Genomic DNA, 26,303 nt, shown 5'->3' on the forward strand with positions numbered 1-26,303 from the left:
AAGGTACTTTTACTAGGTAAATTAGTATTACTTCTTTATTTAAATGTCATACTGCTTCATAAATGTAAATACTGATTTGAATTTTATTAATTTTTTTTCATTTATTTTTGAAATTTGGGAATGTTGTTTTACAGTGATATGTGATTTGTTTATTAATGTTCATTTTTGAACAAATCTACATACTAAAATTGAATTTCAATAACATAAGAAAACAATTACGAAGAAGAATACACTTTTACATTTTCAAGTTTTTATTTACTTATACATACAAATAAAAATATTTAAGTAAATACAAAACTCTTTTGATGGATATTTATGTATTGACTCATTTGTATTATATTGCCAACATAACTTTCTGTCAAGGCAGGGAAAATGTTGAGCAAATTTATTTGAATATATTCTCATAATTCCTAACAGCTGGCCATGCTATGTCTTCCATTTCATGGTAAATGGATTCTTCCCAATTGTAGCCCACTCCTTGGTACATAATGTTATGTAGGACACATGACACCTTGATGACCCTATCAATATGGATTGAAATAAATTGTATGCTATATGATAAGACACTGTTTATAAGAATATATGCAAATTTTAAGAAGACTCCTCCTAGATAATTAAAGTTTGCTTTTAGGATATAGTTTCATTATATTTGTTGAACAGAAACCCTTTTCGGCTATAAATGCATGAGAATATGCTTCTCCTCCGTCCTCAGGGGATTTTGATTTGGAATATTCTTTTTAAATCAAAAATTCTGGAATAATATACATTGCTTCCATCTAAACTGTTTTTTTTTTCAGATTTTAGAAACTGCTGAACTTCTAATTCAAATTGGCATCTAACTTCAATGTTATTACGTACATAACTCTATTTCAAGACACCGTAACACAGCTGGAATAAAATATCCCTAATTATGACATCTGATTTATTACTACTAAGGAATAATCAATACAAGACAGTGAAAACAAGGATATTCAAAGCCAATGGGGAGCCACGTTAATATAACTGTATAATTAAAAGCATTCCTAACTTTTTATTTTGATCAATGCACAATTATAGTTACCATTAGCCTCCCCTCTGTAGATTTTGTAGTCCTCATGTCTCATGCTGAGCTCAATGAAAGTGGCAGTAGTCATGGCTGTAAAATCTGTAATTTCATAAAGATAAGACACGTGCCCCATGCTAAGGCATGTAAACTCCATTATGTGCGCTCATTACTTCTATTGTCTTGGTCATTCTTTCATACAACCATTTGTATTCATCCTTCACAGCGATCATCATTCATCTTGCAATGACCAGAAACACCAAAACAGTACTCACTATGCACTCACAACAATTCACAAAGAAATCATTTTCTGATCAATATACAGTTATTTACCATATATTTTGTTTTGGCTATTTATTATAGCTGGCTCTCACATGAATTATTTTCAGTCATTATTCTGTTTTGAAAATAACACAATGAAGGGGAGCAATTCCAGTAAGATAGCCCATATTTTTAAAAGGCAAAACTAGGTGGGTTTTTTTTGCCTTTTAAATTGTTACCTCTTAAAAAATATGAGTTAATTAACTGGAGTGTCACCTGTGCATACATGACAGACTATTATGCAAGGCACAAGGACTTCATTACAAACTTACTGACTACTTTTTTTTATTAAGGCTTCCGAATGGTGTAATTTTAGCCCCTTCTCTTTATTGACCTGCGACTTCTGGCATTAGTTCTTTATCCTATTTGATTTTCTAGGAAGCAGGTGATATGTGGAAGGAGTACCCACTATTCCTGGGGGGAATACCCCCCAAAATCAGGGATCTCCTGCAGCTTCAGGGAGAGTAGGTAAGTATGCTACATTTTGTCTTCCAAAGTAAGAATCAATAAATCGGTTATCAACAAGAGAGTTTGACTGAAAAATGGTAATATAATGGGCCTAATTCATAGGTGAACTCCATACTGATGTGCAGTAGAATGATAATTTGCTATTGCACACAAACCAACCAAGTTCAGTATGGTGTACACATTTGCAGTTGATATGGCTTTTGTGATCCATGTTCAGGTGAATTTGGTGACTGAAATGTGACCTACAGGCTTCTAAAAAAAAAGGAGGTGCCATGGTCACGCTGTGTAACTGTCATGGGTGGGTTTTGGCATCCAGGTGCAATCTCTTTCCTAGCACCGCAGCTGCATTGGCCATAACAAAGTTACAAAGAAGAGTCTGTGCCAAAGAGGAAATGGTCGATGAGTTGATGGTTTAATCGATGGTGCACCAGTGGTGAATAAATCAGATCAATCAGTGCCAATGGCAAATTAATAATTAGGATTCCCTGTTCAATCTCTATCTGAGCCCCCTACTCTCTGACTGGCAGCACACTTGTGTTTGATATGTGCGCTAGCAGACTCTGGCACAGCCACAGACTGCTTTTCATGTGCAGGTCTGATGTAGATTCATGATAGGAGACATGGCCTAGCTTATCAGTAAACTGCCCCCACTCCTCTCCAAAGGGTGCCCATTCTGAATAGCAAAGCTCCACTGGGGCAGGGACTAATGTGAATGTTCGATTCCCACCATGGCTCTAACTGTGCGGAGTTTGTATTTTCTCCCCATGCTTGCGTGGGTTTACTCCGGGTACTCCGTTTTCCTCCCACAATCCAAAAACATACAGGTAGGTTAATTGGCTTCCAACAAAATGAACCATAGAATGTCTGTGTGTGCGTGTACATGTGGTAGGGAATATAAATTGTAAGCTCCACTGGGGCAGGGAATGATGTGAATGTTCAAAATATTCTCTGTAACGCCCTGCGGAATATGTGTGCGCTATATAAGAAAACGTAAATAAATAGCAGAGTGGCAGTAAACAGAAGATACCGCACAACTTTTTTGTATGGTTAAGACTGCCCCTGGGCACAGCATTATTGCCCCTGATCACATCACTGCCTCCTTAATGTCGGAGCTGGTCCCAATGCCCCCCCAACCTTTCACCACTTGCAAAAAAAAAAGACGTCACAATGACAAAGAAGAATAACCTGGCCTCCTCTGGTCAGCGACCTAGCAGGGCTCACATGCTGGGGAGCCTAATGTTCTCCAGAAATTGGCTCACATATGCAAGTGCCTCATGTGCAAGGTGAGAAGTCCAACACTGCAAGGTGACAAAGCTGTCCTTATCAGGCAAAGGACCATAGACCTTAAATTGCGAATGTCCCATTCCAGTTGGTAGAATTTGGAAGTATAGTATTCTTGTATTCTTTTGATTAAATGTTTGCTTGTTGTTATTTTATTATGTTTTAAGAATTTTAGTTGTTACTGACATCTTAGTGGTATGAGGAATCCTGGTCATTTTAAGACTGGAACTGATTTATATGTTCTCTTCCTCACTCCTATAATATGTATAGCTTCATATAAGCCACTGAAAGTTTTGTCAGGCTCGATATTACAGAATACTAGCAAATGTGGTGTAACAGCTACTTGTATATTTTTTATACAAGCATCCACTTTCCAATTCCCCAACATTTCTGGGCAATCTATGAGATTGGCATGGAGTTATAACACACGCAAGATATATATCTCTGTTTCCCTTTATCTGCCGATTGATCAGTAAACAATGGCTTATTTTTTGCACAGGATAAAAGATTTTGCCATGGCAGCTGGTTTTGAGTAGCTACTTGCCCACAGGACAAATGCATTTACAAATCTTGAGAAGCAGTTTATGCCTCTTACTTCAGTTTATTTTTCCGACTCAACCTTTCAAATATCTGGATTAAAATCTTTACCGTTTGTTTACCGCAATTACTATTAAAATACCGACTTTTTAATGTATTGTTTTCTATTGCTGATGATTTAGTATTTAACTTTTCAGAGTTCCCTCAGCTAATGTTTCCGACTTAGACACAAGCAGACACATTGACTATTGAGCTGCTTATACCTAGGCTGCAAGACGTAAGATGTAAAAAAAAAGATATATTCCTTCCCTTTCACTGATACATTAGGAACGGGTTGGGATCATTTGGTCTATTGCATTATGGTCGAAAGTCATTAGGTCAAATCCATTAGGTCGACATGCTAAAAGGTCGACATGACTCTAGGTCGACATGGGAAAAGGTCGACATGATTCTAGGTCGAAAGGTCATTAGTTCGACAGGTCATTAGTTCGACAAGGTCATTAGTTCGACCTAGAGTCATGTCGACCTTTTAGCATGTCGACCTAATGGATTCGACCTAATGACTGTCGACCATAATGCAGTAGACCAAATGACCGCATCCCATTAGGAACTATTATTGTGGCTGGTGCTCTGTGGTTGCATTATATCATTTCGTCGGGGAAGCAGGTTACCATTAGATTTTTTTTAAAAGGGCAGGACAACGGTTGTTTGCATTTATTTGATCTTAATATTTTTATATTGTAATAATATCTCCCGGTATAAAAAAAGTCACATATACTACAATTTATGCATTTTAAGGTTGTGTTTTTCCATATGTTATATGTATGTGTCCAACTGTAAGTGGATATTAACAGTATAAATCATTTCATGTTGCCGCCATACTTGTCTACTTGGCTGGGAAGCAACCAAAAATTGTGTGAAAGAGTGAGCAAGTCTCCTGGACTCCCCCAGCTTCTCAATCTGTGGCATCACTAGGGGGGTGAGGGCCACACCAGGATGTCATCCACTGAGTGGTTAAAAAAGAAGTTAGGATGGGAAATGCACCCCTTTAGCTGCAGCCTAATGAGGTCTTTCTGGGTTTACCAAAGAAACCTTGAGAAAGGGCTATAACAGCCCAAAACATGTTGGTTCGTAGAGAAGAGGCTTAATACAGCATTTGTCTTATTTTTTTTCATCTGGTACCCATTGTTCACTCTTATCCGGATTTGGAGTGTCAGTGGCAGACACATGCTGTGGATGGTCTACTTTGGTTTTTAATTTTTGTTTTTAAGGAATTGTTACCTGATGCATTGTATTTTTGTATTTTTGTCCGTGTCATGGATTAAAACGTTTTTAATATGGATGGATGCCTCATAAGAATGTGTTATCCTGCTGAAAGAAGGAATTTCAAAGAAACCTTTTGATGCACATAGGGCCTCTATTGGAGGTGAGTTATTGCCCCAAGGGGCCAGGAGTGATTGTAAAAAAATTCCTGGTGATGGTCATACTGTATGTGTCTTGAGAGGACTCAAAAAATGGCCAGTATATAATTAAAGGGTGCTTTTTGGAATCAGACATGGGATGAATAAGGAATGTCAGATCGGTTGTCAGCTTGAAAGAAACCTATATTATTAAAATAGAGCTTTATTAAAAGGACAGTTAAAATTACCTGTGGGGGATACTGGAGTAAACTGCGTTGGATGAGCATTCCCTCTCCAAAAAATTGAAATTGGTCTATAAAGGTCACCCATAATTACAAACAGTGCCGGATGAAGTTATCCACTGAGTGGTGACACCAAAGTTCTGACTCTTGCTTACAGGAGCTATGTGCCACACTGTAACTTTACATGCAGCACTCCCTGGTGGTAGCCCCCACCTCCCAGACCTGGCCCTAGGCATAGGCAAATACCTAGGGCATTTGGAATGCCTAGAAGTATCCCAGGCCTTTGTCATAATTTATTGTGTGACCTTACCCATTCCCAGCAAGAATATACCCCTTTTTGGCCTATATGCCTTCAGCATGCACTGTACCTATCTAAAATATCAAATTTGTGTTGCCAATGCTCTTGCTGGCAAAGGCACCAAAATGAGGATTGTTTTGGGGCAATGGGTTTTGCTGGATCTGTATTGGATCTGTACTGCTCTGTAATGGGTGATGGGTGCTGGGTCATAGGCAGCTTGAGTGACATACTGTAAGGCAGAATGGTGTCACAAATGGGAGCATGACAGAGCAAATAACATTATCAGGACCGTGTTCTCTTTCTCACAATGCCAGTGATCTCAGCTTTGTGTAGTGGATGTGGGGCCTCAATGATGTCACAATGTCACATTACCCATATTTGGCCTAACAATAACCCCACATACCCTCATGCTGTGCCTCCCCCTCTCACTGTGCTGACCTGGCTGCCCCCTTCTGGAGGGTACAGCCAGAATGTTGGCATGTATAGTTGCCACTCATGGAAAGAGCTGCTGGCATATTATTATTATGACTACCAGTTATTTATATAGGGCACACATATTCCCCAGCACTTTACAGAGAATATTTAAACAGTCACATGCCCAGTGGAGCTTACAGTTATTATTATCATCTATTTATATGGTGCCACAAGGGTTCCACAGCGCCTGACAATGCATGGATGAGCGAAAAACAAGAAAATAACGGATTACAATACAATGCAATTTAGGACAAGTATATGGTAAATAAAGACTGTTGCATCAAGGAACCGAACACTGATGCAATTATTAGGGTGGCAGAGATATATTCTAAGAAAAGCACATGAGGAGAGAGGGCACGGCTTATGAGAGCTTACATTCTAAAGGGAAGGGGCAGACAGACTGGGGTGACACAGAAAGGATAGAAGTGTGCATAAACAGAAGGTTAGGATGATAAATGATTAGATATAATGAAGAAGGGGGTCTTGAGAGCCTGTTGAAAGTTTTGTAGGGAGGTGTAGAGTCTGATTCCAGTGATATGAAGCTCAATGGGAAAAATCTCAGGAGGCAGGAATAGGCAAAATTAACCCATTGTCAGGAGAGGTGGCATGCATTTGTGGATTGAATAGGGTGGGTGGGAGTGTAAAGAGAGATAAGGTCAGATATATAGGTTGGAGTAGAATGGGTGATTGCATTGTAAGTGAATGTGAGGAGCTTGAATTGAATTCTGAAGGGAAGGGAGAAAGTATAGGGCTTGTAAGAGAGGGGAGGTGGACATAGTACATTTGGAGAGGAAGATGAGCCAGGAAGCATCATTGAGGATAGACTGGAGTGGAGAGAGGTGTTTGACATGGAGGCCAGAAGTTGGAGATTAAAGTAGTCCAAACTGGAGATGATTAGTGAGACTTTGTAGCATCCTGAGTTGGATAGGGCTATATTTTTTAGGTGGAAATGACAGGATTGTGAGAGGTATTGAATATGTGGTTTAAAGGAGAGATCAGCTCAGTCTTAGACATGTTTAGTTTAAGAAAGCACTGGGACATCCAAGAACAAATATCAGAGAGACAGTTGGAAATATGAGTGAGGAGAGCAGAGAAGGGGAGAGGTAGATTTGAGTATCATCAGCATTGAGATGATATTGGAAGTTGAATCAGCTCACCTAGGCCCTTATTCTGGTTGGTGCCGTAATATCCGCGTGCGTTCGTGCCGCCGATGTTTTGTGTCTGCACATGTGCAGAGGCGTCTCTGCGCATGTGCGAGCGGGGCGTACGGCCAAATCCCGCATGAAATGTGAACACTCCGAACAGGGGGTGGAGAGGGGCGTGAAGGGCTATTTGGGCTCATTACCATATGCATACGCCCCGCGTTTCATGGGCGTTCCCATGCAAACGCTGGGCGTACGTATGGTAATGCAGTCGTGACGCACGTGTAGGGGGCGGACATATGACATCGCCGGATGTCAGCTGCCCGCCCAGATCCCTGCTTTTGCACGGAAAAATGTCCGTGTGGTCTGAGGTTGCGGGAGCTGGTGGACCACTCGGTCCTGCATTCAATGGTATGCGACCATCGAATGATGGGGGAGGTTCCCTGAGATGGAGGAGGCGTATTCCGTGAAAAATACACGTGCGGTCCGTTCGGCCAGCTTCTTACCGCGTACGGACGGAGTTGGCAATCTGTATGGAAGGCGGGGTTTCGCACGCACGGTCCTGGCCGCATATTCGGATCCAGCCGCACCGACCAGAATAAGGCCCCTAGAGAGGAGGTATAGAAAGAGAAAAGGGAGGATCAAGAACAGAGCCTTGGGGGGCCCCAACGTTCAGTGGAAGTGCAGGGGAGGTGGATTCATGACATGAGACAGAAGGAGTAGTCAGAGAGGTCAGAAGATAGCCAGGAGAGAGCAGTATCATACAGACCAAACTATCTAAAATAAAGTAACTTAACTCCATGCCAACGTGGATAGTTCATACCCCCACTATCCACGTTGGCATGGAGTTGATTTTAGATAGCATGGTGAGCGTAGCGAGCCACCGAGCCGGCAGCATAGGCGAGCGAAGCGAGCCCCGCAAGGGGACTCAGACGAACGGCGCCATGCTGGTGCCATGAAACTATACAAGTACCCTCATTTGTTGCTCTGATGTGAACATCAAGAATATATGTACATGTTCTTATGTAGAAAATTACATTTCTGGTAAGTTACATTTGTCAATAGACAGGTTTTTACTATTTATTACATGGAGTTAAAATTGATTGTACCTTGAAAATAAACCTACTAATGAGTTTTTTCTGTCGCTCATTAAACATCATACCAATGGTTTGCATACAACTCCGATGGTTTTAACAGCCAATTTGTGCAGCAGAGAGATCTGAAAGATTTCTCATCAATGTGTCTTTTTACCTCTGGTAGCCTTGATCATGGTGGTCTAAAGGGCAGCTATGGCAGTGACAGCAGCAGGGGGTGTCACTATCTGGACTGTCACTATTTGCTTTGGTGCTTCCACCACACTTTGATCTGTATTTCAGTAGAGAATTACAGAAACAAACTGTGTGATATATATGTGTGTGTGTGTGTGTGTGTGTGTGAAGCAAGTAACGGGCACTCAATAATCACCGTAAATCAGCTTGCTGAGGTGCCCACCTTCCAAATAAGGAAAATACTACACTACAGCCAGATTATACTCTACTGTGGTCACAGATGGTGATCTCAGCATTTTTGAGCAGCTACAGAACATGTGCCGGATGCAGGAAAGAGCTGGCCCACACTTGCAAATTAAGGTAATAGTTTATGCAGATGAATACAGAATCAGCTATCTATCCTGATTCCCAGAGGCACAACGTCTCAGCAGACGTGCATCCCTCAGCTTCAGTGGTTGCATTGGAGGCAGGGCAGCAGCATCAGTGACTGTGTTTAAGTGGCGTCTGGACTGTGTTTAAGTGGCGTCTTTTTTTTTAACGAACAGTCTGGTCTATGCACCTTACATTGTATAGTACAGGAACGACACCAGTCCAGACTCCAGCCACCGGTCTCAATTACCGGACTGTCCGATGTAATTCTGGACGATTGGTAACCCTATACCTACCACTATATTTGTCTTTGCAAGGAGTGAGAATTGTAGAGATGCATAGAGAATAAGGGCCTGACAATGCAGGTATCACAATGTAAAGCGTGTGTAATGCAGTGTGTACACACAAAAGCTCTGGTGCGATTGGGATCCATCAGAGATGCTGGATGTTGCTGGGCAGTGGATAAGTGGAGATGGCTCGCCTTATGGGTGGATTATGGTAGTGTCAGAAGCATGTAGCATACATGGATGCACAGTTGCTAAAGTGTTGATACTACATCCAAACATAAAATCTGCAGCTGCTATTGGGCTGGTTAAAATTTTAATGATGCAGGTTTTTATGGTGCCATACACATAAGTGGGTATTACAGTATAATCAGACATTGAAAGTGGGCATCACAGTCCTTGCACACTCAGAAGCATGGATGTACACCAGAAAAGGACTTTGTTGCAACATTTGCATAGTCATAGACACGACCACCAGTAGATGCAGCCATGGCCATGTCTGTGTCCACCTCTGAGCCCTAAATGCGACAGTACGAAGCAGGTAGGTATTTCAAAAGGAAAATATACAGTACTTCTTTTTTCTCAACCTTATATTTAACTTCTGGAGAGAAATCCGTATAAACTGTTGTTATTATTATAGCTGCAAATTGTTTAAATAAACACATTATAATCTAAACAATGTTGTCCTCAATATTCATTGTAGGTGTAGAAGAAGATTTGAATGAAGTAACTTCAGAATCATTAGCAAGAAGCAGAGACATGACTTACCATTGGCTTCATACCCAATGTGTAGATGTAGGTACAACAAGGTCTGCAAATCATAAAAGGTAAGGACCTTCTTTGTGGGCACTTAGCGGATAAGTAGCGGTTAACGTTACTGGTGTAGTGGTGGCCGCAAAGATAAGAAAGTACCAATAACCAATTATCCTCATTATAATAATAAGGTATTATTTAGTATTTATATTCTATCCATCTATTCACATATATAAGTGATGTATAACTATTAATAAAAACAGTAATACGATACACAATTTCTTTAAATTTAAGCTTGTGTGTAACACATACATTAAACATAAAAATAGTACAGATTTTATATGATAAATCAACCACTTAAAGATTACACTAATGATTTCATTGATTTAATTGCAAAATCTGTCAATGATCTAAACTAATAAGTAGAGACAGGATTATATGCAACATAAAAAGCTTGAAATATGCATGAAAATATGCATGAAAAATACTTAAAATATGCATGAAAAGTGTTAAAATATGCTACATCAAATAATAAAAAAATGTAATTTTTAACTTATTTATTTAAAAATCAGCATAAAATTAGTTGCAAATAAACTTCAAAAATAGGCCCACAGCATCTGCAGATGTCTAGTGCTATACACAGGATTTTTTTCTTTCTGGCTGCCACAGCAGACTGCAGCGTCCTAGGCTCTTCTTGCATCAACTACATAGACCCTCATCTCCAGCGCGTGATGTCACAACCCTTCTGCCCGCCTCCTCTGCTGCAGAAGTCTGTCTCTTGGTGTAAAGTCCCAGTCCAGGGGCAGGCAAAGGTTCAGGAGCTTCGTAATGGCATTCACCCCGACTGACTTTAATCAACATGGATTGGCAGCCTAGAGCAGTGTCAGACATAGCGTACATCCAAGGTTCCCCATACTGTGCACATATTGCCCCAGCCTGCACACTCTACCACTACCTGGCCAGCAGCAGCAGGGCAAAGCAGTGCTGTGACTCGCGGGTGGGAAGAGGGCTGGGCCTAAAATATGCACCATCACTAGATTTTAGGTAAAATCTGCAATAACCAGTGAGAATGGGCAAAATTTGCAAATGCATATGCAAATGCATATAATCCTGTCTCTACTAATAAGTAATCAAAATCACTAATTATTTTTGCTAATTCAGCAGTAACAGAAATCCACACTGCATTCACTCACAGCACATGTACAGTTTAGCAGGGGAAACAGTGCTTTAAACGTCAAGGGCTAAATGTAATAGGGTGAAAGAAGAAAAGGGCAAGTTTAGGGATAAATTGACATTTATCAGGAACCACCAATCCTGATTGACGCATCGATCCCGGCGTGCGTTCTGTGCTTAACTAGCACACATAGCATCGCATCGTATGCCTTGTGGTTGCGATGCGATGCTATGCGATAAAAAGCTAGTACAAAAAGTATGTGCAGCACATACTTTTTGTACTGTGCGATGAGGTGCCGCGGGAGCGCGCACCCCATCGCATAGCATCGCACCGCCGGGATCGGTGCGTGTGTGGGCACCATTAGCTCCTATTGTCTTGTGGTCCAGCGGGAGACATGAAACTAGCAGCTTATATCTCTCTGCCTGGCTGTCACAGCTTTAAATGTCTTAATGGTCGGGACGGCGGTGGTCCTATTGGTGGTCCGGTGCACTGAGCATGTGTTGACGGTTTCGACATCCAATTGATAGCTCTGCAATCACTCGCGTTTTTCCATCCAAGCCTTTTAGAAAAAAAGGAATGGATGTTTTCCCCAAGAACCATGTGCAAGTTCCACATGCAGATAACAGATAACAGACAGTAAAATTTTTATGCATTTTAAGTATTTTCAAATATGTCCGCTAAAGGGAATTTCCATTTCTGTCCACCTATCATAAGCTTTTGAATTACCACTTCTCAAGCTACTAGTAGAGTTAAATGGATATAATAGATGTTGATTTTCTTTTATTGCAGTAAGCGTTTGCTGCCTGAATTGAATCATGAAGTTTTGAATGGGGGTCGTGTTCAGCTTGTGGTAAGATATTATCCCCTACTTGCCTTCAAGGAATATTATCTGATAGTATTCCAACCGCCAAATACTCTGAATATATTTACATACAATAAATGGCCATATGTTAAACATGCCACAAAATTGTCTACTATAATACTATAGATGGTTAAAAAACCATAAATAATAGATCTATAATTGTATCAAGGTGTTTTTCAGTAAACTACAGTATGTAGCTTAGTAGCAAAGGTCACATGGGTTATATCAAGAACCAGAACTCAGAGGTTCTATTTACATGCTTATTATTCATGGTTGAGCATTTAGTATTAGTTGTTATATGTAGAAAACTGTAACGAAATGATATCTGGCTTTAAATCAGACTGCATTCTGTTGGTGTACAATCTGTTTAGGCATTTGATTTGCTGTTAGTTTTTTCTATTTTGTAGTCTTCATAATGTTTTATGAATAAGGATCAGTTATCAAAGTAAAATCATTAACAATTAATACACCTACCATATTTCTAGGCACATCATAACACAAAATGTGTGTCTGTGCTGCATCGATGCAGATGATTTCTAAAGGCCGTAGATACTGGGCAGTGCACGCTTCTGCCGATATCGGCAGCAGTGGGGATCCAGTGCATACACACTTGCCAATGCAGCAGACAACGGACGAAGTTGGGGGCGGGGGTTTGGGGCCATTCTGTATTCTGCAGCATTACTCTCTCGCTAACAATCTGCTCCCTCATCTGTCCATGCACAGACAAAAGAGCGGGTTGTCATTTATCAGAGTTAATTGAATAACAGCCACAGTATGTGTGCAAATGTTTATATTTGGATGGAGCTTACTTTCAGACAAACACCACTGCACTACAAACCACTTGTAGCACACTATAAATAAAATGTAATAACATTTAATAAGAAGAATAATAATAATCATAAGAACACAGCACACCATTCCCTGTTATCTCCCAGGAACGCACAGTAAAAGTCACAACCCTGCATCTGATAGCGGTAATAAGCAAATTTGTCATATATTTGCAGGTATACAGCAGGGGGTTTCCCATTGCTTACTGAAAATGTCCATCTTCCTCTTTGGCACTCAAACACAGGCCCTTATTCTGACTGAGTAGGATGGCTGCGTGTTCGGTGGGACAGCCGATGTATTGTGTTTGCGCATGTGCAGAGGCGTTTCTGCGCATGTGCGAATGCTGCGCATGTACGAAAACGGCATGAATTCTGTACCGAAAACGATCGGTCGGAACAATCCGAGCAGGGGGAGGAGAGAGGCGTGATGGGCTGTTTCGGCTCATTAACATATGCGTATGCCCCGCGTTCATGGTAATCCGGCCGTGACGCATGTGTGGGGGATGGACAGCTGACATAGCCAGATGCCAGCTGCCCGCCCATATCCCTTCTTTCGCATGGAGAAATGTCCGAGTGGTCTGGAGCACTCGGAGATGTCTGACCGCTCTGTCCATCATTCGATGGTCAGCGACCATCGGAGGATGGGGGAGGTTCCCACAGATGGGGGAGTTGTTCACATGAAACATCCACTAGGGGTCCGTTCGCTCGGTGTCTTACCGCATTCGGACGGTGTGAGCAATCCGTACGGTAGGCGGGGCTAAGAACACTCGGTGGCCGTCCGAAAATATGCATCCCTCCGAGTCAACTAGAATAAGGGCCACAGTGATAAGATGGCTCTGCAAATGTGCAGTATAAATTTTGATGGCCATCTTGGTAAGGGTATGAAGCTTCCCTCTAGGATTCTATATGAAGTATACATACTCACACTACAGCACACTCATACTTCATCATTCTCTTGGGAAAACTTTGTTTTACTATATCACATCAACGATTATGTTAAGATATAAATATGCCTTTTTATAATAATGTGAAAATTATCAATTTGAAAAGAAAAGTTAAATTGTTTACAAGGAATTGGGCGATAGTCTTTAAAGTCTTTTGCATGGCCAACACTCCCCAGGACTTTCCTTCTTCAGGAGCTCTTGCCCGCTCCTTCCCCACTGATCTTGTAGCAGCTGCCCAATGCTGGCTAATATTAGCCAGCCCAAGGGTTTGAGGGAAATGACGCATGAGCCATATCTCACTTATTCTAGATTATTCTTTTTATTACTATTCTATATCTCTCTGCTGCCTTTGTTATTGTTGACCACTCTTTTCTCATACAAACATTACAATCCATAGATCTTAAGAATACAGCCCTTTCTGGGTTCTCATCCTATCTAACTGCTCTTTCAGTGTTCGCTTCTGGATTCTATCTCCTCTTCACTACCTCTATCAGTTGGAGTACCACAACAATAAGTCTTGGATCCTCTGCTTATTTCAATCTATACCTCCACTCTTGGCAAAGTAATGAACTCTTTCAGATTTCAGTATCATCATTACACTGATGACACTCAGAGTATTATATCCTCCCCTGAATTGTCACCATCAGTATTGTTCCATGTCTCTGAATGCCTTTCTGCCATTTCATCTTGGATGTCATCTCGCCACCTCAACATTTTCAAAACAGAATTAATTATATTCCCATCAGCCAAGAGGTATAACCAAACTAATACAAAAGAGAGTGCACTGTGTTGATCTTATTAAAATATATTCACTTTAAACCCAATTTATAAAATAATTTTGCTTAAAAACATACATAAAATCAGCATTTACTAAACCAGATCATTAAGCAATAATAAGAAAATATCAATCAATTAAATAATGTCCAACAATATCCACTTAACTCCTGATATTACTGAAAACCTCCGGGTATCTCAGACCCATAGATATTGATATTGTAGGGAATAATATATATCAAGGGAGCTCCCAATTTATTTATAATTCGATGGTCCGCGACCATCGAAAGATGGGGGAGGTTCCCACTGGCATGCGAATGGATCTGTTAAAACATCTGTTCGCAAGCCTTGTGAACGAATTCAACGTGCGAATGGGTGGTGCGGGCTGACCATTTGCAAAGCGGGGTTGGGTCATTCGCAAGGGTGCGTGCCTGTGTCAGAGCGAATGAACCAGAATAAGGCCCTTTGTCCAGAACACTGGACTGGACTCCTACCATTGCCATCTGGATCCCACATTGTGGTTACTCCTTACCCCATTCACATCCCCACAGGGTTAAATACCACAAGTACCAAGGCAACACTGCCTTTAGCCCCCTATATGACGGACACACCTGTTGATGAACCTGGGATTGTATATTCTCATTGAGATACTCTACACACTCTTACCACACAATTGTACGTTTTGTCATATTGTAACAGTAACTTTGTGGATACCTTTGAACAATAAAGGCAGTTTAAGACCATACAAATTGTGAGGAGAATAATTTTATTTGCAACTACCACAAATTTATTTTACACACACCATCACATCACATTCCCCCCCCCCCTGCCCCCCTGCCCCCCCCCCCCTTCATTTTCAAAATAAAGAGGGGGGCAGGCACTACTCCCCCCTCACACACACACACACACCACCACCACCACATAAATATGCTGTAACATATAGAAAAATTAATTTTACATACTTAAGTTCTACATAACTTTGAAAGGTATTGTGGCCATTTGTTTTTTGCACATAAGACATTTTCCCTGAAGTGATTCTTTAAAAACAAGTAATACATTATTTCATGTCACTAATAGAGTGCTGTAAGCAAAGAAGATGATGACTTAGAACTTCTCTCTGTGAAGTCTGGAAGTACCTTAAGTCAGAACAGAGAGAAGAAATTGGAAACACAGATAAACTCTGTGGCATCTTCAAGTAAGTAATGACTATTGGAAATAACATAACTTGTATAGGGATATGTTTATCTTCAACTTGGACGAGATAGACTGAAGTTAGGGGCATGGCAAGAAAAAGTAACTTTGCAACTTGGGAAAAAATGTTGGACTGTAGGTGTTACAAAGAGATTTAGGCATGTCCTAGCTCAAATCTAAATTGCAGAGTAAAAGTATCCAGCATGTGAGCTACATGCAAAACCAGACATTATTTAGCTAGTATTTATACCTGCTGCATTACATGGTTTCTCCAGGACTAAAGTCGTTGTTGTCTTTGGAGCTGTGAATGTATGGCCAGTAGGCATGTACACCCCTACACTAACAGCCAGGGGCATAGCCAGTGCTTTACGAGACCCATACATTGGCAACGAGAGGGGTGGGCACTAATTACCTGGACCCAGACTTGCTGGAGGGGCTCAGCAGTGAAACAATCCCCCCAAGTACACTTAGCTGGATTAAGGAATGAAGTCCCTTTTCTGCAGAACTAGGCAGAACTGTATTCTGGCAGTTGTAATTCGAGGTGGCTGGGGAAATGAGTTCCACCACCACTCTATGACTACTTTCAGTGCTGCCCAATGCTGAAAAATGTGTATAAAACACATGTAACTTTACCAGGGAAAGTGAGCCCCTCCCAACTCTGGGCCCCATAGCAGCTGCTTTCCCTGCACCTATGGTAGCGATACCCTTGCTAACAATCCAAATGTCTACCAAATACATAGAAGTAGAAAAATTTTATTATATTGTAATGTAAAAAGGAGGTGCAATTATAATACTTATAATGTATGCCTGATCATGTGACCAGATGGGAAGTTAGTTATAATGCTATTAAAAAGTTGAGCCCATAAGCGTAACTAGGACTTGATGGGCCCCATAGCAACATTTTGAAGGGGCCCCCCTTCTACAGGGAGCGGAGGTACACAGGTATAGTGCGGGTATAGGGTGACATGTGCACAGGTTGATTGGTGGTACAAGGCATCACAAACACATAGGGATAGGAGGGTACATGGTGTCACACACACACACACACACACACACACACACACAGGGGTAGGGGGTGTACACTGTCACATACCATGAGGCGGGGGTTATACACTGTAACACACACACACGGGTAGGGGGTGTACAGTGCCACATACAGTGAGGAGGAGGTTATAGGGTGTAACACACACACACACACGGGTAGGGGGTGTACAGTGTCACACAAGGTGGGGATAGGAGGGAAGCACAGGGTGTCACACAAAAGGGAAGGGGGTTACACAGCTGGGAGGTGGTTTCTGGGTGTCACACACACACACACACAAATGAGGTAGCAGTTGTACACCTACAGTCATTTGGCAGACCACCCTGCTTACAGTAGTAGGGCAGCCAGCTATTACATGTGGGGAAAGTACACACACAGGAGGCCACTTTATCCTAAACTCAGATAAAATCAAGGTGCTAAAGTATGTCCAGATTATAAACATGTAAAAATCCTATTAGTGTCAGTGACATGACACTACTGCTCGCTTCATTTGGATTGAGAGAGATGAATTAAGTGAAGGTGTAGAGAGACATACTGTAAAGGAAGAAATAGGAAAGGAGTTGAGAGAAAAAGTTACCTTAACAGCAGCCTGAGCACAGTCAGCCAGAGGGGTCTCTAATAGGGGCGGGGCCTTACCGCCATTATGCCCCACCTCCTAAATGGCCGCAAATTACATCTCGGATAGAAGCCCGAAGCAAGGCCTGCCATCTGACAGTGACAGGCTAGTGAAAACTTTGTGGGGGGCCGGGGTAGGGCGCTGCCGCTACATCCTCCGCGGCTGCTGCTTGCGGGAGCCGGGAGAAGCTGACTCTGCTCTGGCAGGGAGGAAAAAGTGTTGAGCTTTGAGGGCAGACTACAGTGTGTGCAGGGGGAGCTGCGGGCCCTGGAAACAGCTCGATCCCCATTGCAGCTGCACCCACGGTAGTTACGCCACTGGTTGAGCCTATTTTTACATGGGTTCCTGGCTGTAGTACCATCTGCCCAATTTTTAATCTGGCTCAGCATACCAAAACATGTCAGCAAGGAACTCAGAGGTAGATTTATTAAGCTTGGTGAAGTGATAAAGTCTGGTTTTTATCACCGACCAATCAGGTCCTACCTGTCATGTTTCAAACCAAGGCTGTAACTTCACAATTAGCAGCTGATTGGCCGGTGATAAATACCAGACACTATCACTTCACCGAGCTTAATAAATCTGCCCCACAGTACTCTTCCGACAATATTCACCCCTAGGCCATCTATTTCTTATTGAGAAAATAAGAAAAAAATATTAAATTGAGAACGTTGTGTTTACTGTAGATCTCATACTTTGGGCCATTTAAATTACTCATAAATCATTTGAGTTGATCATGGACCACCAACCCAGGGCACCCCTGCAAGTCCTCCAAGGCACCCCTGGGTGCCACTGCACACTGTTTGGGAACCACTGGTCTACTCACAAAATATATTTTTAAAAATGTTTTATAGCCCAGCTTTGATAACCTTGGACTATGCTGCCATTTGGCAGAGGTAGATCTTTCTAGTTGTGAATGTCCCTTTTCTTTCTTTTAGACAGAGATGTATTTTCTCCAATGAAAATGAATTCAGGACCTCAGCGGAAGGAACGCATCTCTTTTCGAGACAATCCAATTCATATGAGTGGTGGTTGGGGAGGAGGAAAAAAGAAGGACAAGCAGTTGAACAAATTCTAAGTTACAAAATACACTTCATCTTTTTTATTTCCTTTTTCTGAAGTTCATGCTATAAATATTTTTTGAATAAAAATGAGCCAGATTAAGGTTTATATATGTGTCCTAAATGAAAAAAAAAAAAAAACTCCTCTCCAATGTGACCCTTTAAATGCATACTGTACCTTGTTATACTACATTTATCACCTGCACCTTTAGTGGTTCTTTATATTCTTCATGTGTTGAATACATGTTTATTAATATTGTTAAACTTTGATAAAATAATGTAGTTGTGTATATAATAGTATCAGAATTCTAGTCAGCTTTATATCATATGCAACAGAGAATGTTGTGTGTGAGTGTGCACATGGGGGGAAATTTACTAAAGGAAATTTGTAAAAAATAGGGGTATTTGTATCCAGAAATACACTTATTTTTGACATTTACTATCCCGAAAATACGGCAATTCATATTCGTATTGATAGCACATCAATACGAATAGGAATTGCCATATTTTCGGGATAGAGAGAGATAGAGATAACGAGAGAGAGTTATCTATATCTATATATATATATATAGATAGATAGATATATAGATATATCTATCTATCTATATATATATATATATAGATATAGATATAGATATCTATAGATATCTATATTTATATCTATATATATCTATATATAACGCCACCCCACGATCAATGCCAACCCGAAGCGTGGCGAGCGCAGCGAGCCCGCGAGGGGCGGCGGTACGCGTCCTCCGACCTTTTCATGCCCTACTATCCACTAGGGCGTGGTTGGAGAATATAATAGTGTGGCGAGCGCAGCGAGCCACCGAGCCCGAAGCGTGGCGAGCGGACGCGGATACCTTCACAGGTATGCGCGTCCCCTCGCGGGCTTCACAGGTGTCCGTGGCGACGCGGACACCTGTGAAGCCCGCGAGGGGACGCGTCTACCTGTGAAGGTATCCGCGTCCCCTCGCGGGGCTCGCTGCGCTCGCCACGCTTCGGGCTCACTGCGCTCGCCACACTATTATATTCTCACACCACGCCCTAGTGGATAGTAGGACATGAAAAGGTCGGAGGACGCGTACCGCCGCCCCTCGCGGGCTCGCTGCGTTCGCCACGCTTCGGGTTGGCGTGGATCGTGGGGTGGCGTTAAAAATGTGGGGGGACATTTAAGGGTTAATTTGGCCTATTTGCCCCCAAATCGGGTCCATTGAGGCATTTAACATTGAAATCGCGGTCAATCTGCCGTTTTAACATTGTTCCCTATGGGAAAATCGCGGGCATCGCGGCCATCCCGATTTACCCGCGATGACCGCGATTTTTACCCCCGATCACCGCGATTTCAATCGCTGGCGCCCTTCTAGGTAAAGAGTACCGATAGATTAAGAGAACAGGTAGCATATCTTATTGGATGAGTTAGGTGTCAGAAGTTTACCAATGCGTTTCATCTCTGTGACTTCATCAAGGGTGACTCCCCTTATGCTTTTATTTATTGTATTTTTCTTGATATAATGTCTATTTTTTGTGGTTTTAACATGCTAGCCACTTCGTCTGTATCTTTTTAATTCTGAACTATTTTTTTTTTTTTGTGTAACTAAATAAATTGTCTTATACTTTATACACTAAATTTGAGGTCTCATTATACATAATTCTGACACCATCAGTCGCCCATATAGCTCCATTCCAACTGTATATATTTATTTTATTTGAAGCAACTCACCACCGCTTATTTAGGACTGAGCAGACGCCCTTTATAAATTTATAGGGACTGTCATCTAAGAGACAACCTACATACTACTCTGACCACACTGGCACTATAATACACCCTCCCCAATTGGATAGACACTAGTTCAAAGCCAGTCAAAATGGCGGCTTAGTCCCTCTGACCCTACCTTCAGTCTCTGTCTTCACAGCTCCCTACTCCATATCCAGCAAGTTTGAAACAGATCATTTTACTTTCACTGTCTGTTAAGGAGTAATTTGGTCCATCAAATGGCCTCTAGTGGTCACTGGCGGTACATCACCTCAAAGAGGTGAGGAGTGGTTAGCCTTGTATATATAGATGTGTGTGTATTCCTATTCTTAATAAAATTGGTTTACTTAATGTTCAATGTATTTTATATATTTCCTTTTTTTTTTAAATGTTATTGCAAAATTGTATAAACATTGGTGTGTATCAAATATAATAACTGCAAAAGACAAGAAGAAGCCCAAAGGGCTAATAGAAGCACTGGTTCTATGTATTTAAAATATCCCAATTGCTGTACACTATTGCAGCCCCTTGTTAGAGGTTGTGTGCCTCAAACAAGACAAGAAGGAAAGAAAAAGGACATGCAGCTTACACTGACATGTACTTCCAAGGGGCGCAGTCGTGCTCAGCACAATAATAAGCAATATATTTCAATAATAAAATTTATTTAAAAAAATATAGAATAAAAATATCTCATAAACATAGACAATAAAAAGGGCACTTCATATATATTTCATTACATAGGACATAACAAGACAAACTACACATAACACATAGAGGCTTAATTGATTAGTCTTGAAATGACTGGTATGAGGCTAGAATAATAATTATTGGTTCAGGCATCAATTGGTTTTAGCTGATAAGCAAGGCATATATAGTTACCAGTCCCGCACAGAAATAGTGAAAGTGTCTCTGATGGTGGTTATATCCGCCTCAAGTGATGGACAGTTCAACCTCTAATTCAATAGAGGTACTCCCCTGATGTTTATGGAGAGAGCCATTCGACAACCAATTGCAGGTAATAGCCGCTTGTATGTAAGTGTTAGCGGCAATATGATTGCGGTCTCTGGATCAGACAGCTGGAATCAGCAACAAAACGCGTTTCTCCACCTGTATATAGAATCAGCGGCTTCCTCAGTTGTGCTGTCACCTCTGCATGTCCGCCTTTTTATAGCCGTCCCGTTCGCGGGATTTGTTCAAGCCGCACTTCCGGGTTTGCACTCCAGGTCTCGTTTTCAGTGCCTATACTTATAGCTTCCCGCGGCCATCTTTAAATGCGCTCCAAGCCTCGCTTTCAGTCTCTTATATTAATAGCCTTCCGCGGCCATCGTAATTGGCATTCCAAGCCTCTCCATAAACATCAGAGGAGTACCTCCATTGAATTAGAGGTTGAACTGTCCATCACTTGAGCCGGATATAACCACCATCAGAGACACTTTCACTATTTCTGTGCGGGACTGGTAACTATATATGCCTTGCTTATCAGCTAAAACCAATTGATGCCTGAACCAATAATTATTATTCTAGCCTTATAACAGTCATTTCAAGACTAATCAATTAAGCCTCTATGTGTTATGTGTAGTTTGTCTTGTTATGTCCTATGTAATGAAATATATATGAAGTGCACTTCTTACTGTCTATGTTTATGAGATATTTTTATTCTATATTTTTTAATTAATTTTATTATTGAAATGTATTGCTTATTATTGTGCTGAGCATGACTACGCCCCTTGGAAGCACATGTCAGTGTAAGCTGCATGTCCTTTTTCTTTCCTTCAAATATAATAACTGATTTATTTATTCATATGTTATTGTAATGCTTCATTTATAATTTAAAAACGTGATGTGTGACAAAATGAGTGATCAAAAAGTTTAAGGTTTTCTAATTGTATGATCAACAGTGTTATATTCTGGACCCATGATAGGCAACTTGGCGTACTTCAAGTTCTTCATGGACTTCTCTGTAACCTTCCAAAGAGCCACCCATTACCCTTATTCTTACTAGTAAATTGATATGATACATTTAACCGAAGAACAAATACACTTTATCTGTATTAAATGTTATCAGATATTTTATTATTACAAACTATAAGGGTGTGGTATTATACCTCACAGACAATGGTTAGTTCTACAGTCAATAGTTTGACTCCAAAAGTTGACAAAAGGTCGATCAAAAGTCGACATGTTTTTTGTGTCAATGTCAACATCTGAGCACATGCACTTAACACACAATTAACCATTCCCATTTGTAGTCCATGTGAATGGTAAAGTATGAAATGGTTTTTAAAAACCATTACAAAAACCATTACACCATCCGTTTTGCCCAAATTATGATCAGTTGCCGTAAAAAGTCAATTTTTTCTTATGATGAATGAGTCTTCAATGCCTTAAAGCAAAAGATGATACTCATATCTACAATTCCCATCAATATCGGGTATTCAATATTCTCACACAGAAGATAAAATTATTTCAATCCTACAATCCTCTCTCCTCTAGTGCATATCAGCCTTATACCGTACCTCAAATATTTAAAGAAAGCCAAATCATGTAGAAAATATACCATTAAAGAAATGAAAACTACAACATATATCACCTCATACAAAGACAGATATGGCCTCCATTATGGGCTATAACTACAAGCAGCCCCTCAGATGAGACTTTTCTGTTAGTGAGAGACAGAACAACAATGTGAAAAAAGGGGGTTTTATCAGAGTGCGTATCACCTAACACAGCAAAAAATACAATGTCATTTAAAACATGATCTAATCATCCAATCCTTGTATAAAGTGAGACATAAGCCCCGTACACACAGGGAGATATATTGCTAGCAATATATTGCTGAGCAATATATTGCTCTGTGTCTCTTGTTCATCAGGGACCAGAGATGGTCGCTGATGAAAAAGAAACTGCCAGGGGGAGACCGGCAGTGGAAATCAGCTGGTCGCAGGAGCATGTTCCTGTGACCAGCGATCACTACAGGGGTAAAAACATGAGCGCGCACCCGGCGATATATCGCCGGTGCACACTCCCATCGCGGGAAATACGGTCGCTCAGCAACCATATTTCCGGCGATATTACACAAAATCGCCACCGTGTGTACGCACCTAAAGACTCCATTCAGGGAAATAGTATTTTTATTCAAAGCAACCATTGGTTGCTTTGAATATGTCAGTTTTCCTATATAACTGATGTATGACTTATCTCCCATTGTAACCTTTGTAGTGCACATAATATGTCTGCAGTGGTGGGTTAAAAAAGAATGGACTTGATGCTACCCATTTTGTGCCAGGGTAACTATGTAGTGCACCCAAGAGGATTCTCTCTACTGTACCTTTCAAGGGTGGAATATATAACTCATAGCAGTTATTACCTAAAATGTCTGCACCAACCCTGCTGCATGTTATTTAACTATTAGTAAGCCTGCTCGAAGCAAATGCATCAAAACCTAGTTGATGTAGTTTTACTTGCTGCCAACAAATGGCAGTGTAAGCCCGCTCTAAGCAAATGCTTCCAAAGATAGTAGATGTAGTTTCACTCACTGCCAACAGATGGCAGTGTTTCGGAGCTGCACGGACAATAGATATAGATGATAGTTTTAGTTGATCTTAATTATTTCTGTATGTTCAACTTTCTGTAGCTCTAATACCTTTATACCTTTCTACAATGTACCATGTGGGAGAAAAGTGATACACAAACAAAATTCTTATTATTAGTGGTGCCAGCAATCAGAATACCGATACTAGCATCCCAATTTGTGGCCACAGGACTTCATAATCCCAATAGATGATGATCCCAACTCTGGAATCCTGACTGTCCGCATTCCGAACACAAGACTGAGTGGTGGTAGGTTTCCTCACTAGTGGAGGAAATAAGGTGAGGCTGCGGGAGGGAAAGCTAGGGTTAGGCTACAGGGAGGGAGGGATATGGTTAGGCTGTGGAGTAGGAAAGTTAGAGTTAGGCACTAGCTGGGAGGGTTACAATTAGGCCTAGGTTGCAGGGAGTGTGAGTTAGGTAGGTCAGGTCAAAGGCAAATATACGTAACGGAACCCTGTTGGAATTCCCTCTATCCTGATACCGGCCTCTGTATTCTCTGTAAATTTACCCCAAAATATATGTTGTAATAGTGAAGTTTCTGCTAGACAGAAATAAATTACAAGTTTTCCAACTCTTTTTTTATTTCTCCAGCAATAAAATAAAATAGGAAAGAGATTGTGAATATACCTTCAACTCAACATTAGAGGTACTTCAAGGATTTTTCCATGTACCAGGTGGACAATAACAATATATTGCTACTGCTATAGACATACATTTATTTTTAGTTCTGTAATTGTACTGTTCTCTAAAGGATATTATGGATTTACTTCCTTTGCAGTTTCTCTGTTCAGTGCTAAATAGGTGAAGATTGATTTATTGATTTAGTAAATTAGAACTTAGAAACTAGAAATGTTTAATATTTAGTTGTCAATGCCTTAAGTGTTTAAATTTTTAAAAAAAATGTCCATTGAAATGTAGGAGATGAGTCTTGCTCATCCTCAGCACTAAAAGCCTTGGAAAAAAATATGTAAAGCCCGATACAAAATGGACTATATGGGGCTGCAGTTGATATAATTAACAATATTGTTAGGGGCCCGGATCTCAATATTGTGCATACATAATGAATGATATCGCTATACGTTATAGTTCAGAGACATCACCAGGACCTGAGAAAATAGAAGTAATTGATATTACCAATGGACCATATAAAAAGCCATACATCCCGCCTTTTAAAAAACAACAATTCCCAAAAAAAAGGTTCCATAACACACTGGAAGAAAGAGCACAAATGCCAGTGTATGAAAACAGACATCCACAGAACTATTTTAGAAAACAAAGACCCCAATATCAGGATCGCTTCACTAATCAAAGATCATATAACAATTTTAATAGGGAAAATAGATGGGAAACCCCTAAGAAATATTTTAGACCAAGAACAACCCCTCAGAATTATCCCTGGTTGAAATTACAAAATCGGTACTCAGCCCTTAATGATTATAAAGAAAACAGTAGAAACGATCAACAGTCTTTTTTAGAGTGGGATTACCACACACCCCAAAGACGTTTTTAGAAAAGAAAAGTAAAACCAAAACTAAACGTGGAACTAGGGGTGGAAAGAAAAAGAAAAAACATAGAAAAAAAACAATAAAAACTACTGTTAGGACAGACCTATCGCAAGGGAAAATATTTAATCTAACGGGTAGAGATCTAACTGAATGTGAGACGCAAATTCTCCAGAAAGGTTTGAAGTTTGCTCCATCTTGCAAGCCCAACTCCTTCGAACTTTTTCTGGACGTCCAGAAATATATCCGTAGATTAACGATTAAACGTTTTTTTGCTAACAAAGAGAATAATACTGATGATAATGTACCACCCTCTCAATCCAATTTTAAACCAGTTTCTACCTTTTATCCTACCCACTGCAAGGGGAGTTTCTTGGAGTGTTTTAACAAAATAGTATGTGAAGAAATAGACAAGGTAATTTTAAAGGAAAATAAAAAAACACATAAAAGAAATGTAAACCTTACCAAAAAAGAGTTTGAAACTTTAAGAACACTCAAAGATGACAGTGATGTCATCATAAAACCTGCAGATAAGGGGGGAGGGGTAGTTTTAATGAAAAAAGACACATACATGAAAGAAATAGAAAAACAATTAAAAACAGGAGATACTTATAAAAAATTAAAAGCAGACCCTACTGTAAGAATTACCAAAGCACTGTCCACTTTAACCACTAATGCTAGAGATCTAAATGTAATTTCAAAAAATGAGTATGACTTTTTGAACATAAAGGAACCGTCGATCCCCACTATTTATGTACTTCCTAAAGTACACAAGGATCCGTTAAATCCTCCAGGCAGGCCTATTATTTCAGGCTGCAATAGCTTGACTAGTAATCTTTCAGCTATGATAGATCATTATCTGCAACCTATGGTGGTCAAAACAAAGGCCTACCTGAAAGATACCAGTGACGTTCTACGAAAAATATCTAACTATAACTGGTCAGAGACTGATTATATTTGCAGTGCTGATGTTAGCACTTTATATACCATTATTGACAAGGAAAAAGGTATAGAGGCGGTTACATATTTTTTATCATTATCCTCCTACAGCACAGACCTGCAGAGATTCATTTTAGATGGTATTGAT

General features: G+C 40.5%; 1 protein-coding gene across 1 annotated transcript in view; it reads left to right on the forward strand.

Moving 5' to 3' along the window:
- The window catches only part of LRRIQ1 (leucine rich repeats and IQ motif containing 1), a 139,110-nt gene extending 120,212 nt beyond the window's left edge, over positions 1-18,898 (forward strand). The window contains exons 23-26 of the mRNA XM_083182344.1: positions 9,830-9,953; positions 11,843-11,903; positions 15,538-15,655; positions 18,245-18,898. Of these exons, the coding sequence (XP_083038470.1) occupies positions 9,830-9,953; positions 11,843-11,903; positions 15,538-15,655; positions 18,245-18,384 (443 nt within the window). The 3' untranslated portion in view covers positions 18,385-18,898. The remainder of the gene's footprint in view (positions 1-9,829; positions 9,954-11,842; positions 11,904-15,537; positions 15,656-18,244) is intronic.
- The last annotated feature ends 7,405 nt before the right edge of the window (positions 18,899-26,303 follow it).

The sequence above is a fragment of the Crinia signifera genome, chromosome 4 (genome assembly GCF_055691185.1).
Source record: "Crinia signifera chromosome 4, ASM5569118v1, whole genome shotgun sequence".
Classification (NCBI taxonomy): domain Eukaryota; kingdom Metazoa; phylum Chordata; class Amphibia; order Anura; family Myobatrachidae; genus Crinia; species Crinia signifera.